The 16,207-nt window shown below is 37.9% G+C and overlaps 1 protein-coding gene across 1 annotated transcript in view; it reads right to left on the minus strand.

Moving 5' to 3' along the window:
- Positions 1–311: 311 nt before the first annotated feature.
- The window catches only part of LOC126259629 (inactive tyrosine-protein kinase 7-like), a 523,717-nt gene continuing 507,821 nt past the window's right edge, over positions 312–16,207 (minus strand). Inside the window, exons 15-17 of the mRNA XM_049956550.1 lie at positions 14,933–15,195; positions 6,185–6,463; positions 312–750 (exon numbers count right to left, since the gene is read on the minus strand). Of these exons, the coding sequence (XP_049812507.1) occupies positions 436–750; positions 6,185–6,463; positions 14,933–15,195 (857 nt within the window). The 3' untranslated portion in view covers positions 312–435. The remainder of the gene's footprint in view (positions 751–6,184; positions 6,464–14,932; positions 15,196–16,207) is intronic.

Consider the following 16,207-nt stretch of genomic DNA (forward strand, 5'->3'; position numbering starts at 1 on the left):
TTCTCTTGCTGGGCACCTATCAAATGTTACAATATTATATTACAGTGGACACATTTTTAGAACACGTGACACGAGTTTCACCAATTTCAATAGATACAATAGAAAAGAATACAGTATTTAAAATAATACTTAAAGAGTATTAAGGCAATGTCTGTGTTCAATAGCACACAAAGGAGATCTTTTTAGTAAAACTTTTGGGTTTTTTTAAAAAAAATTAATAAATGTGAACAGTTTCCATTTTTCAGTCAATTATCACAATTTGATACCTTTCCTGCAAAGCACACACTCACACATAATAAATAAATCACACATTCAAAGAGTCTGAAGTTGAAGCTGATACGTTTTCCTTTGCACAGTTCAGTCATTAACTAAAACAAAATGTTACAACTCCAATAAGAAGTGAGACTAGCAAGACACCAATCACTAACATATCACTCAGATTTCACTGTCTATTGAAATCTCTCCTATGGTAACAACAAGCTGATTGAATGTAGGTCTGTCACGTGGACTCTCAGACCAGCAACTAAGAAGAAGACTTTGTAAAGATTGAGGTGCTGCTTTATGTGGTTTCCACTGTAGTTCATGTTTCTTCAAAGCAGTGAGAACTGCTTCATCACTCATTTTGGGGAATGGAAGCTCTCCTTGGTGGAACATCTCCCACACAAGGCAAGCAAATGCATAGACATCAGACTTTGTTGAATAATCATCTTCAAATACTGCTTCATAAGGCATCCACCTCAAAGGTATCATCTGACAAATGACAAGAATACACACAATTAGTAATTAAATAACAATAACATAATTATAAATAAAAAGAGCCAAATCTGTTCACTGAATGATTTCGCACAGGATCAAAATTTTTAAGGCTTTTTTGGCAACTCACCAAGTAATGAAAGAAGAATAAGAAACAGAAGGAGAGCGTATACTCTCATATTATGTTGAACTACCTACCAAGCAATCAAGATTATTAAAGTTACATAGGGCAAGTTAAAAACTTAGTTACTTTGTATACGTGACAGAGGCACTTCATTAACGGAAACGAGGCCACATGGTTCATGTGGTAAGGTAAGTGCCAAATGTTTCAGTGTGACTATATACTGGATGTTGTTTACATCCTAATAGATTTTTTTCTTTGACGATGGGCATTCTTCTCACCAAAAATCTTTTGATGGGCACATAATATTTTCCACAAAGAACACACAATACAGCACATTGGTTGAAAGACCCTAAGACACCATTCAATGGTCCAACCACCTTACTGGAGAGTGTTTCTTCCTTTATTAAAAGGCATATTTTCTTGGTGAAATGTGAATGTTGTACCTGAAGCATATGTAGCTTAGCCAATTTATTATAAGACACTCTCTCTCTCTCTCTCTCTCTCTCTCTCTCTCTCTCTCTCTGTGTGTGTGTGTGTGTGTGTGTGTGTGTGTGTGTGTGTGTGTTTATTGTTGTTGGTAGTGGTGGTGGTTTTGGTGGTGCTTCTATATATCCTACTTCTTTTAAACAGAACCACTGTGATAGCATGCACCATGCACAATGCAGTGAATCACAATCAACACTGACATGGCATCATTTCATGAGACTGCAGGAAACTTTGTAGTTCAGTAGGTGACACAGGTGCAGAATCTGTTGACAATTTGTATGCCAGGTCAAGTACTGGAATTAATGAACTATTTTACATATTTCATGTTCAATGGTTGGGTATGTCTCTTAAGTTTTTAAATGGTTTATTATGCTATATTACATCCACTAATTCAATACAATTTGTAAATGGAATGATAAAATTAGTTCCTTTATCCTCCAAAAAACTTAGGAGAGTGTTTGAGTTTTATTATCACTATTGCTTTTGTATTATAAAATTTACCCTTCTGTTTCTTATTATAAACACATACAGTTAGCTAAATTCATGTTCCAGGGATCATTTTCATGATAAATTATGATTATGTGGAATGCGTCACTTTACATATTTACAAATTAATTTACTGTTTGAATGTATATAGCAAATTAATTTGTAAATATGGTTAGATGAAGCCATTTCTCAAATACACACAGGGGTTAGTTAGTAATTCCTACCCACCACCTCTTACAGGTTAAAAAATAGAAATTCTTCTGAAGAATAGGATTTAGAAGGAGAAACTTTTTCAGTTTATTTTAGAAGTTTACTTTGCTTCCTGTCAGACATTTCATATCACTGCATATATGATTAAAAATTTTGGCTTCAGCATTGCGCATCCCTTTTAGTGCTAAAGACAACCATAATGTGCTGTAATACCTTCTAGTATTTTAATTATGTACATCATTGTTCCTTAGAACTGAAAGCAACAAGCTTAATGAGGGAATAAATATACTGTGAAGCAGTAGTCAGAATGCCCAACTCCCTTAACAGATGTTGATAAGACGATAGTGGGTGAGCACCACATGTTATTCTTACAGCACATGTCTGATATATGAAGACTTTCTGCCTTGAAGATGAACAGTCACAGAAATTTCGGTAATTGTTGATATGCCAACTTGAATTTTCTTAAGAAAGCATTGCCCTAGAACATTATTCCATATGACATTATTGAATGAAAATATGCAAAATATGTCAATATACTAATTTGCTGACCCCAAGATTTGCAATAATTCTAAGTGCAAATGTGGCTGAATCAAGTTGTTTTAGGAGTTCCAACGTGGGCTATTTCCAGTTTAAATTCTCACCAGTATGAACACCTAAAAATTTTTAACTTGCAACCTATTTATTATTTCTTCACCATGTGTTAGTTATCCCTTGCGTAGTACCTCTAGAGGTACATAACTGAATATATTGTCTCCTATTGAAATTGAGAGTGAGACCATTTACAGAAAACCAATCACTGATAGTTTTAAGAACATTGTTTACCATTTTGTCTATGTTGAATGTATGTCTGGACTGTTTACAATAATAGTCCATCCACAAAAATAACTAATTCTGCTAGTTGTTTATTACACAGAAAATTGTTTACATAAATGAGGAGCAACAGTGAATCTAAGATTAAGCCTTGGGGAAACCCACACATGATTTCTCCACAGTCAGAAGAATCTCTGCTGATCACATTGGTTGAATTACTATGTACAATTTTGTGCATTCTTTTGATTAGATATGACATTAAACATTGGTTGGGTATAACATGAATTGCATAAAACCTCAATTTGTCCAGGAGAATATTGTGATACACACAGTTAAATGTACTGATTATAAACTTTGGTGAGCGAGCATGTAAATAAAATTCTCAGTTGAGCAACTCCTCAGAAACTCGAACTGATTTACTGAGCATGTTCCTAGAAGACATTATCTTCTCAAAGGTTTTTTTTTTTTTTTTTTTTTTTTTTTTTTTTTAATGACTCATTAGTTTAACAGATCAGAAGTTATTGGCATCTCCTCGCTCACATTTGTTATAGAGAAGGTTTAGCATATTTCAATATCTCTGGAAAGATACCATGAGTTAGTGATGCATTATGTAGTTAAGATAACACATGGGTCATTACAGGGGAACGAATCTTTCGCATTCTATTGGAAACAACCTCAAATCCAGGTGAGCTTTTATATTTCAGAGAATATACAGGGTGAGTCAGAAGGAAAGGTGCACGCTTTGAGGGGTGATAGTGTTTCTGAACAAAAAACTTTGTATGTGTCACAGTACAAGACTAAAACTATATTAAATTTCCTCCAAAAATGGTCCAATTCATTTTTTCTCTAGAACTAATGGTCTGTGCAAAGAGAGCACGAAAATGTTGAAAAACTTGCTCAATGCACATGTGCTGTAGCTTATGTAGTTTTTGTAGGCCAATATGAGGTAGCATATTGAGGTAGATGGGTAGGCGATATAATTATTGAGGAGGCACTGAATAGAATTGGAGAGAAGAGAGATTTGTGGCACAACTTGACAAGAAGAAGGAATTGGTTGGTAGGACATGTTCTGAGGCATCAAGGGATCACCAATTTAGTATTGGAGGGCAGCGTGGAGGGTAAAAATCGTAGAGGGAGACCAAGAGATGAATACACTAAACAGATTCAGAAGGATGTAGGTTGCAGTAAGTACTGGGAGATGAAGAAGCTTGCACAGGATAGAGTACCATGGAGAGCTGCATCAAACCAGTCTCTGTACCGAAGGCCACAACAAGGGCGATGTACTTGAGGACAATATTATGGAAATGGAAGAGGATGCAGATGAAGACGAAATGGGAGATAAGATACTGCGTGAAGAGTTTGACAGAGCACTGAAAGACCTGAGTCGAAACAAGGCCCCGGGAGTAGACAACATTCCATTAGAACTACTGATGGCCATGGGAGAGCCAGTCATGACAAAACTCTACCATCTGGTGAGCAAGATGTATGAGACAGGCGAAATACCCTCAGACTTCAAGAAGAATATAATAATTCCAATCCCAAAGAAAGCAGGTGTTGACAGATGTGAAAATTACCGAACTATCAGTTTAATAAGTCACATCTGCAAAATACTAACGCGAATTCTTTACAGACGAATGGAAAAACTGGTAGAAGCGGACCTCGGGGAAGATCAGTTTGGATTCCGTAGAAATGTTGGAACACGTGAGGCAATACTAACCTTACGACTTATCTTAGAAGAAAGATTAAGAAAAGGCAAACCTACGTTTCTAGCATTTGTAGACTTAGAGAAAGCTTTTGACAATGTTAACTGGAATACTCTCTTTCAAATTCTGATGGTGGCAGGGGTAAAATACAGGGAGCGAAAGGCTATTTACAATTTGTACAGGAACCAGATGGCAGTTATAAGAGTCGAGGGGCATGAAAGGGAAGCAGTGGTTGGGAAAGGAGTGAGACAGGGTTGTAGCCTCTCCCCGATGTTATTCAATCTGTATATTGAGCAAGCAGTAAAGGAAACAAAAGAAAAATTCGGAGTAGGTATTAAAATTCATGGAGAAGAAGTAAAAACTTTGAGGTTCGCCAATGACATTGTAATTCTGTCAGAGACAGCAAAGGACTTGGAAGAGCAGTTGAACGGAATGGACAGTGTCTTGAAAGGAGGATATAAGATGAACATCAACAAATTAAATCGGGTGATGCTGAGGGAATTAAATTAGGAAATGAGACACTTAAAGTAGTAAAGGGGTTTTGCTATTTAGGGAGTAAAATAACTGATGATGGTTGAAGTAGAGAGGATATAAAATGTAGACTGGCAATGGCAAGGAAATCATTTCTGAAGAAGAGAAATTTGTTAACGTCGAGTATAGATTTAAGTGTCAGGAAGTCGTTTCTGAAAGTATTTGTATGGAGTGTAGCCATGTATGGAAGTGAAACATGGACGATAACTAGTTTGGACAAGAAGAGAATAGAAGCTTTCGAAATGTGGTGCTACAGAAGAATGCTGAAGATAAGGTGGGTAGATCACGTAACTAATGAGGAGGTATTGAATAGGATTGGGGAGAAGAGAAGTTTGTGGCACAACTTGACTAGAAGAAGGGATCGGTTGGTAGGACATGTTTTGAGGCATCAAGGGATCACAAATTTAGCATTGGAGAGCAGCGTGGAGGGTAAAAATCGTAGAGGGAGACCAAGAGATGAATACACTAAGCAGATTCAGAAGGATGTAGGTTGCAGTAGGTACTGGGAGATGAAGAAGCTTGCACAGGATAGAGTAGCATGGAGAGCTGCATCAAACCAGTCTCAGGACTGAAGACCACAACAACAACAACATCAAGATATATGAGCATTAATAAATGTGGAAAGTTGTTAAGCTAATAACAGCAGTGTCATGGTCACCATTTAAAAACTTTTCAATGAACTACATTACAGCAAGGAGCTAGACAACAGAAAGCAGCAATACTCCACCAAGACATAAGACAGGTTAGTCATGTTCCAAATGGTCATAGATATTGGACATGCATATGAGGAAGGCACAGAATCATATGAGGAAGGCACAGCATATGTTACATTGCAGTGACACATAAAGGGAAGAAAAAACTGAATTTTCACCATCTCTCTTTGAAGCAGAGTGAAATTTGTGCTTAATAAGCAATCATTCACAATTTTTATGTACTTTCCACAATTTAGGCAAAAAAGAAATGTGAATGGATTATGGCACTATCTAAAAATGCCAGCACTATACACAATAAACAAAATAACTGCTAGAAACTGTACAAATGAAAATTACTGTTTACGTGAATGCACATGTATATGGTTTACCTGGTTATGATGACTGCAGTATTCTTTACTGTAAGTGTCCTTGCAAAGACCTGGCAAAGAAACTTTGACTGTGAGATTTGATGCAATAAGGCAGTTTCTCGCAGCAAGATCTCTGTGCACCAGTCTATGGTTGGCAAGATGCTCCATTCCTTGAGCAACTTGGTTAGCTAGTTGAATAATCTGTGTAACTGATAGCTGTGGAGGTTGAGGCCGCTGACTTTTGGTACGGATTCCATCTTTTCCTCCTCGTGTTGCAAGAAGGAATTGTTTGAGATCACCCTGCAATGTTTACCATTTACAGAACATGAAATGTATATTAACAGGCATTCAAATTCAACAGTCATTATTCTCAAACGAAAATGTGAGATTATTAACTTTTGCTGAAAGTCTAATGCTGCCAAATGCAGAATAGATAACACAGATTTTTAAATCTCTATAGTCGAGTCAATGTAAGCTGATCCCTGACATCTGGAAACACTGTTGCCAACTTTTAACTATGAAGTGCAAATGACTGCAGGTGAAAACGACATCCATCTATAGAGCTCTGACAACACTAAGGCACTGTCATTGAGATGTTTACAAAATCACATAATGTGACTAGTTGCAGTAGGCACGTGAAGCTATTGTGCCAAGCCCACTGCAACTGTCAAGGATCTACTTATTACAATGACTTGACTGTAGATTTTCAGATTTCTCCACCATTCACCCAGTGAACAAATGACATACGAGTCCTGAATTCAAGAACTCAATGTCTGTTTCTTCTGATTTGCACATTTATTTAGTTAGCACAAGTTGTGATGTGGTAACAAAGAGAAAGTACAGTTGGTCAGAGCAATTGCCCATGAAAGGTCAACGGACTGGATTCAAGCTCCATTTCAGCATGTGGTTTTAATACATTGGAAAGTTTCGAGATGGACTTTTCAATAATCTTTCAGACAATGTCCCTCCTGGCTCAGCACAAAGATTGTGGACAGGTCCATTGCAGACATTGTAATGTGTCAGGTGAAGAAACACCGCAGTGAAGTGGCCAATGCCAAAACTGATGTATGTCCTAATTCATAGATAGCGAAAAAGATAGACATTTTGTAATTACTCGCCCATCTTAATTTTAATAAGCCGCAAGACTACAAATGTTTCTATACTGTAAAAAGCATGTTGTTGGATGTCAAGTTATTATTATTTTATATAAAACTGTTTTTGTAGAAGATTTTGGAAAAATAGTAATTTCAAATTGCATACCTCGAAAGTAACTGTTGTGAAATGTTAATCACTGAAACAAGAATCTGGGGGAAAGTTAGTAGTAGAAGTTTTCCTACGATTGAAATGAAAAGTAGAATCATTCTGGTTTGACTGTTTCGGAAGCATATTTTATTCATGTTTGTACTTAAAATGTACTTATACTGTGATTTCATTTGGATGAAATGCATCAATACATTTTGAAATGCTGAACTTCATATCTGCAGTCCTACAGTATTGTAAATGTTAATTGTTAAGTCTGTTTTCTTAAACATGTTAATAGTGACATATAAAACTGCAATTCTTGTGTTATATAAATAATAGGGTGTCAGAGCCCCAATCAGGCAGTCCTTAGTCAGTAGGAAGGCAAACACAGCTTGGATTCATTGTGTCAACAGTTGATGTAATGTGAAAAGTTATGTTCTAATACAGCGTCAAAATATATAAACCATTCTCACTTATTTAGTTAGAGAGATCATATGTGCATTAATAATCAGTTTATGCTGTCTGCAGTGAAGGAACATGCTGACAACAAAGAAATTACTGGTTAAGTATCTACATCATGACCATTTGCGACAATTTTTATCGGTAACTGTAAAAATCTCCACACATTATTTGAAGTAAATTAGAAGCCAATTTTAATGTAATTTTTTGAACTATTTAAAGCAGACTGTTACAGATGAAAAATATATTAGGTTTTCCTTTAAATGTCAAATATGTTCCCAGACCCATTAAAGATTTTCATTTTTTCTGTTTCAGTTATTTTCTTTTACTTCTATTTATGCCTCTCACATTTCCTATTTCAACCTACTCCTTACCCAAAAACTAACAAGTGACAGCTTAAGGTATCATTGAGTCAGATGAAATGTGCACATTTGTCTAAATGAAAATTCACAGTGATAATACTAACACATTTAAAAAGATGGTTTCTGTTTTAACCTCCCATCAGAGTATATCTCTTTAAATATAGTTTCTAAGAAATAAGGATGATTAAGAGAAAGGTTATTCACAATCCACAATGGAGCAGCTGGAAGTAGCATTTATGTGTGCATGAGATGTGGTTGCTTGTGTGAATGTGTGTGTTTTTATTTTTCTGAAGAAGGCTTTGGCCAAAATCTCAATGCATAACACTCTTTTCACTGTACCTGTCTGCAACTCAACACGTCATCTTTAGAGTGAGTAGCAATCTATCTTCTTCAAAATATGGTCAATATCTACAATTTCTGTTTCTCAAAATCTGATACATAATCTTCTATCAAGCTGATTACACTGGTGCCTCTATAATTATTACAATTCTGTCTGTTCCCCCCCTTTTTTTTAACTTACTACAAAAGTATTAAAATCCTCTGGTAGCTTTTCACCATTCCTCATAAGTTTATTAAAGAAGCATGTAAGCATTTCCCATAAAATACACTCCTGGAAATGGAAAAAAGAACACATTGACACCGGTGTGTCAGACCCACCATACTTGCTCCGGACACTGCGAGAGGGCTGTACAAGCAATGATCACACGCACGGCACAGCGGACACACCAGGAACCGCGGTGTTGGCCGTCGAATGGCGCTAGCTGCGCAGCATTTGTGCACCGCCGCCGTCAGTGTCAGCCAGTTTGCCGTGGCATACGGAGCTCCATCGCAGTCTTTAACACTGGTAGCATGCCGCGACAGCGTGGACGTGAACCGTATGTGCAGTTGACGGACTTTGAGCGAGGGCGTATAGTGGGCATGCGGGAGGCCGGGTGGACGTACCGCCGAATTGCTCAACACGTGGGGCGTGAGGTCTCCACAGTACATCGATGTTGTCGCCAGTGGTCGGCGGAAGGTGCACGTGCCCGTCGACCTGGGACCGGACCGCAGCGACGCACGGATGCACGCCAAGACCGTAGGATCCTACGCAGTGCCGTAGGGGACCGCACCGCCACTTCCCAGCAAATTAGGGACACTGTTGCTCCTGGGGTATCGGCGAGGACCATTCGCAACCGTCTCCATGAAGCTGGGCTACGGTCCCGCACACCATTAGGCCGTCTTCCGCTCACGCCCCAACATCGTACAGCCCGCCTCCAGTGGTGTCGCGACAGGCGTGAATGGAGGGACGAATGGAGACGTGTCGTCTTCAGCGATGAGAGTCGCTTCTGCCTTGGTGCCAATGATGGTCGTATGCGTGTTTGGCGCCGTGCAGGTGAGCGCCACAATCAGGACTGCATACGACCGAGGCACACAGGGCCAACACCCGGCATCATGGTGTGGGGAGCGATCTCCTACACTGGCCGTACACCACTGGTGATCGTCGAGGGGACACTGAATAGTGCACGGTACATCCAAACCGTCATCGAACCCATCGTTCTACCATTCCTAGACCGGCAAGGGAACTTGCTGTTCCAACAGGACAATGCACGTCCGCATGTATCCCATGCCACCCAACGTGCTCTAGAAGGTGTAAGTCAACTACCCTGGCCAGCAAGATCTCCAGATCTGTCCCCCATTGAGCATGTCTGGGACTGGATGATGCGTCGTCTCACGCGGTCTGCACGTCCAGCACGAACGCTGGTCCAACTGAGGCGCCAGGTGGAAATGGCATGGCAAGCCGTTCCACAGGACTACATCCAGCATCTCTACGATCGTCTCCATGGGAGAATAGCAGCCTGCATTGCTGCGAAAGGTGGATATACACTGTACTAGTGCCGACATTGTGCATGCTCTGTTGCCTGTGTCTATGTGCCTGTGGTTCTGTCAGTGTGATCATGTGATGTATCTGACCCCAGGAATGTGTCAACAAAGTTTCCCCTTCCTGGGACAATGAATTCACGGTGTTCTTATTTCAATTTCCAGGAGTGTACTTAGTTCAAATTTGACTAACTCCAGTCCAGTGGATTTAATGTTTTATCCACTTGAGAGTTTTTTCTGCATCATTCTGCATCACTGGTTCCACATTCACAGTAGCTGCATCTTTCACCTGATGTACTGTCTATTTGTGCTTATTTCTGTTCTCATTCAATAATTTTTGTACAGTTCCTCCCATTCTTACACAATAATTACACTGTTCGACATGGGTTCTATTTCTGATATTAAAGTATATGCTTCTAGACCATTTTACCGTGGGAAATTCAAATATGTAAACAAAATATCGTTGTCAGGGATACTTTTTATGTAATACGTATATATATGTATATTCACAATTCATGGCAAACACAGAGACGTTATAGAGAAATACGGTTATGTTGCAGCATCCAGTAGTGATAGAACGTGATAATTTCTTGTGCAACAGCAGGTGGGAAGAATCAGACATCATTAGGTTACCGCTGCCACACCTATGTCATTAAGACCACCTGAAACATCTCATTAACTCGAACGGCGACAGCCGGTCGCTGCCTCGGCAGTAAAGCTTCACGCCTCCTAGGGGTAGTTGCATCGAGTTTACAACAGTGGTGTTAGCCGCAATTTGTGTCAGTCTTAACAAGTGGGTGTTTTGGCTGACAAGTGACTGTCTGTCATATTTCTGAGCACGGTTGAATTTTTTAGTTCCTGTGTGTAAACTGATTGAGCCTGGTGCTGAAGGTAAAACGACTGCTTGTTTTTACACATCAGCGTTCCTCTAGTTCCCTACTATTAATTTAATACAGGTGTATTACCAAAGTGGTATTTTTAAATTTGCAGAAATGCCACGTCATCGTGGATGTCGATATAAGCCGGAAAACTTCTGCTACATCTGTGGGAAGTTCACTTTTGCCAGAAATAGGAAGAAAATTTCTTCAGTCATAAAGAAAGCATACAAACATTACTTTGGAGTAGAGGTAGGAGACCAAGATAAAGAATGGGCACCACATTTCTGTTGTGCTACATGTTACTGCAAACTAATTCAGTGGTGGAAAGGTAAAGAGAATGTGGCGTTGTTTGCTGTTCCCATGGTGTGGAGGGAGCCTAAGGACCATGTTACTGATTGTTATTTCTGTCTAACAAAAATTCAGGGTTTTACAAGCAAAAAGTCGAAGAGGCACATTGTTTACCCAGATCTGCCTTCAGCGAGAATGCCAGTTCAGCATTCCGACAACCTTCCAGTACCTTCAAGAGCTCGAGGTCAAATTCTGAGTGACAGTGAAATATGTAGTACTGAAGAAATCACAGATGATGATTCTTTATATCACTGCACAAGTGAGTCATCGCCACATTTGTTAACACAGGCAGATTTAAATGATTTAGTACGTGATCTAGGACTAAGTAAACAAAAGGCGCAGCTGCTTGGTTCAAGATTACAAGAGTATAATCTACTGCACCAAAGTACTAAAATCAGTGTGTTCAGGCACAGAGAACATGCCTTTATTTCTTATTTTTCAACTGACGAAGCACTGACATTTTGCAATGACGTTGCTGGCCTGATGAAAGTGCTGAGCTTCACTTATATTTCACTGGAGTGGAGACTTTTCATAGATGCATCGAAAACAAGTCTGAAGGGTGTTTTGCTCCATAACGGAAATAAAATACCCTCTGTTCCAGAATCTTACGCCAGTTTGACAAAAGAGAATTACGAATTCGTACAAAGGATGCTAAATTCATTAAAATACAATGAACACAAATGGAAAATATGTGCAGATTTCAAGGTAATTGCTATGGAACTGGGAATGCAACAAGGCTACACAAAGTATGCCTGTTTTCTTTGCGAGTGGGATAGTCGAGACCAAAATTCTCACTACGTGAAAAAGAAATGGCCTAGGTGAAGAGGGAAAGTTGGCGAAAAGAATGTACAACGTGAAAGTCTGGTAGCTCCTGAATATATACTACTTCCACTGCTTCACATCAAACTTGGCCTGATGAAACAATTCGTGAAGGCCATGGATGCAACAGGCTGGGTTTGCATATCTAGCTACCATATTACCCCGTCTTTCAGCTGCAAAAATAAAGGAAGGTGTATTTGTGGACCCACAAATCAGAGAGCTGCAGAAAGATGAAGCATGTTTAACTGATAAAGAAAAAACCGCATGGGGTTGTTTCAAGATGATGTCGGAAAACTTCCTCGGAAGAAGAAGAGCTACTAACTACAAAGCAATGGTGAAAGATATGATCAAAGCATATCGGGATTTGGGGTGCAATATGTCTTTGAAAGGTACATATGATGGACTCTCATCTGGACTACTTCACAGAGAGTTGTAGTGACGTATCGGATGAACATGCGGAAAGATTCCATAAAGACATTTCTACCATAGAAAGGCACTATGAAGGGAAGTGGGTACCTTCTATGTTAGCAGATTATTGCTGGAATATCATTCGAGAGAAGAAAGATTCACAATAAAAGAGAAAAAAGTGATGTGCATTACAAGGCAGTGGCTCATTGTTTGTCAATTTTCTGTAATTTCTCATGCCAAATAAATGCTTCAAAGTGTATACACAAAGGTTACTGTGTTATATGTTAGATCCCACCCTCCATTAATGTGATGAACTTATAACATCATAAAGATGTGCATTTGTTTGTCGAATTTCACCTCACGTTTGCTGCACTATATCAGAAACTGAAAAGAGAAATAAAATTGCGATTACTCATAAACTATCCCTGACAGAAAACAACCAAAAACAGTTTTCAATTCAGCACTCATATTACAACTAGGATCGCAATACTTTTTATCAGAAATAGAAAAAAAGGTTTTTTTTGTAGAACAGTGTTATTGGAACATTAGCTTTTTCTACTCTGTCTGCTCTAAGGTGTTTTATTGTTTTCCAGGTGTCTCTTACCTTGTGATCTCCTAACACTTTTTGTCACACATAACATGTTTTGCTCTTGAAATTTCTTTTTTAACCGCTCTGTTGCACCCTATCCTCACCGTCATGTGTCTTAACCACTTCTGGTATAGTTGTATCTTTTCTTTTACTACTTCTCCCATGCCCTCTGTCCAAGATTCCATATTTGTATTCTTAGAACCATCCTATATTCATACAGTATCTTATACTGCATTATGTCTCCACTCTTTCATCTCATTGTACAATGTTTCAGGCATGGATTCATAGATGTCCCTAATATTATTTAATTTGTAGGCCACTCTCATCTTGTACAGATATCCCATGGAATCTTATTGTGAACTTTTCAGATTATATCTGTGTGCTTCAGCTATTTTAATGTTCACGTCACGCTTACTGTGCGTGTAGATTTTCTTTTAGTTTACTAGAACTACTGCTTTGACTCCAAAATGGTCGGACCTACATTCTACACTTCTGTAGACTGTAACACTTTACACCTTGTATTCTAAATTTTGCAGTTGTATCATGGATCTTAAATTATTTGCAGGTTGCACCCAGTTATGTTTACGCATGTCTTTGTGAGGAAAGTCACTGTCCTGTATTCTTAGCGAGAGCACTCCACAAAAATCAACCATCTTTGGCCACTTTTGTTCTCTATTTACTTGTTTTAAGTTAATAAATGTGGGAAGCTGCAACAGAAAAAATATAATACATTTTGGCATTTTCTGAAGTGCAACCTACTGCATATCTGAACATGTAAATCAAGTTGCCAGTTTTTGAATCATTTGGATATCTTATCAAAGTATGACTGGGTATTTGTGCAACTTTTTTCAGATAGTACTTCATTATAGATAACCGCATCATCTTAGGTCTTAGGTGTCTTGTTACATACTGTAAATAAGTTTCCATCCATTCCTGTAGCTCATACAGTTGATATGGAGGTACGTTACATGAACATGCATCACCTACTATCCAGCAGCTGATATGATAACTATTCATAGTAGATTACTGCAGATTTTAAAGTGACAGCTATACTACTTGGATAATAGCTTTGCTGTAAAGAATTTTGTTCCTTCTTCTGCATATTGGATAGCAGAGAAAGAAGTAATCATTATATTAATAAAAACTGGCCATAGCGAGAGTCATTCGGTCCAGGAAAGGAAAACATTTTCATCAACCACTTGTAAGAATCGATGAGATCTAATTGTCTCCATTAAATATCAACCAAGGTTTGATTAAGAATGTAGTAATATGAATCAGTCATAATGGGATCATGTTGTTCTTCCTAAAAACTAAGTTCCCAACCAGTAAACTACAGTCCTGAACATTACAGAGAACCAGTCAGTAAGGTGATTGAGAACTGCAACATCATGAGATGATCCTCAAGCAAAGTAAACATACATTTTATGTAAGAAAAAAAAAACTAGTTAAGATTTTACGTTTACTCAAATGTATAATTACCAGAAATGTTATAAACGTTATTACTAACAATCTTTGGTTGATGGAAAAGTTCTGTAAAGAGATTGCAAATCAACACAAAAAAGTTAGAAATAATTACTTATTATACTTCTTTCAAAATTAAAAATCTTAAATTTTGTTGATCAGTGTTATTAACCATATCCTGTACTTGATTGAGTTCACATATGTTAAAACCATTACCTTTATATGAGAAAATGAAAGTGAAGGGAGTATATTACAGCAATTCATCATACAAGTTTAGTTATTTCAAAAATTTACACAGCCAAGATACAAAGGTAAATGGTACGTTGTTTCACAATATAAAACTTACCCAGTCAGTGTACTCAAGCACCATGTAATGTGGCTCTGCATCACGGCATAAACCTACAAGTTTCGCTATATTCTCATGTTGTAATCTGTGAAACATATCTAACTGCCTGCGAAATTCTTGCAGTAAGTTTTCATCCCTTGTGGACTGTAGTGCTTTTATCATGACAACAGAATCTTTGTCTTCTTTTTCTTTAACTTTATCATCACCTTCCAGATGCAAGCCTCTCATCTTGGCTAAAAATACTTCACCAAAGTCACAGTGCCCTATAAAATACATAAAAGTCCTCCAGTTTACAAAAACAAAAACAGTTCAATGAAAAATCATCATTTTTATTGAATATTTTCACAAAGAGCCCCTGTAGTTAAATGATTATGTGGTAAAAGTATACAATACAGGTTGGTATGATCTAAGTGAAACATGATTACAGTATTCTAAAGCTATACAGTAGTTCACAGCTTTTTTTCATGTAATTAATACAGTTGTTACTTAATAATAAAATTTCATCTAACTGTGGTTTTAAATAGCATTCCAGACTTTTTTTTGTGAATGGTCAGCAACAGCTCATTTCCCAGATCAAGAGCCAGATTATCTATGGTAGGGATATCAGTCAAATAGTATGACCAGCCACAAAGGATTTTAAAATGCTAGTAATTTTAAAAAGTTACAGTAATGTGCATGAGTCACTAGATCACAAGTTTGAACAGACAAGGATAAGGGAAGAAATAGATTGGATTCTTTTTAAAGGAACTATACTAATGTTACCTTAATCAGCTTCAGGAAACCAGGTAAAACCTAAATCTGGATAGCTAGGCATGGCTTTACACACTGCTCTTCGTGAATGTGAATATAACATGTGAATGTGTGAATATAATGTCAGTATCACATTTTGAACAATAGGTCAACTTATGACATCAATGCATCAATAGATTCCAAAAGAAACCTTTGCTAACAGTTTCCAGCACGTTACAAATTTTTCTGAAAGTTTTCTGTAATCATAAATTATTTTTAACATCTTTGCAGCCCATGAAACAGATATAGGAAGATGTGCACTGCACATTACAATACTGAAATCCAAGAGTAAAATTAAAACATTTTGCAAGCTCCATGAAAGACTGTCTCTTGTATTTACAGCAAGGAGCATCTTAAAAGTGATGGAATGATTAAAATGTGTAAACAGTGCAACTTTAAGAAGAGAAACAATAGCAATGTTCACGTATATGTTAATAGCATTCTTGAACCGTTTATTTATAACAAGTCACAGTTAAGACCAGCTTT

This window comes from Schistocerca nitens, chromosome 5 (genome assembly GCF_023898315.1).
Source record: "Schistocerca nitens isolate TAMUIC-IGC-003100 chromosome 5, iqSchNite1.1, whole genome shotgun sequence".
Lineage (NCBI taxonomy): Eukaryota > Metazoa > Arthropoda > Insecta > Orthoptera > Acrididae > Schistocerca > Schistocerca nitens.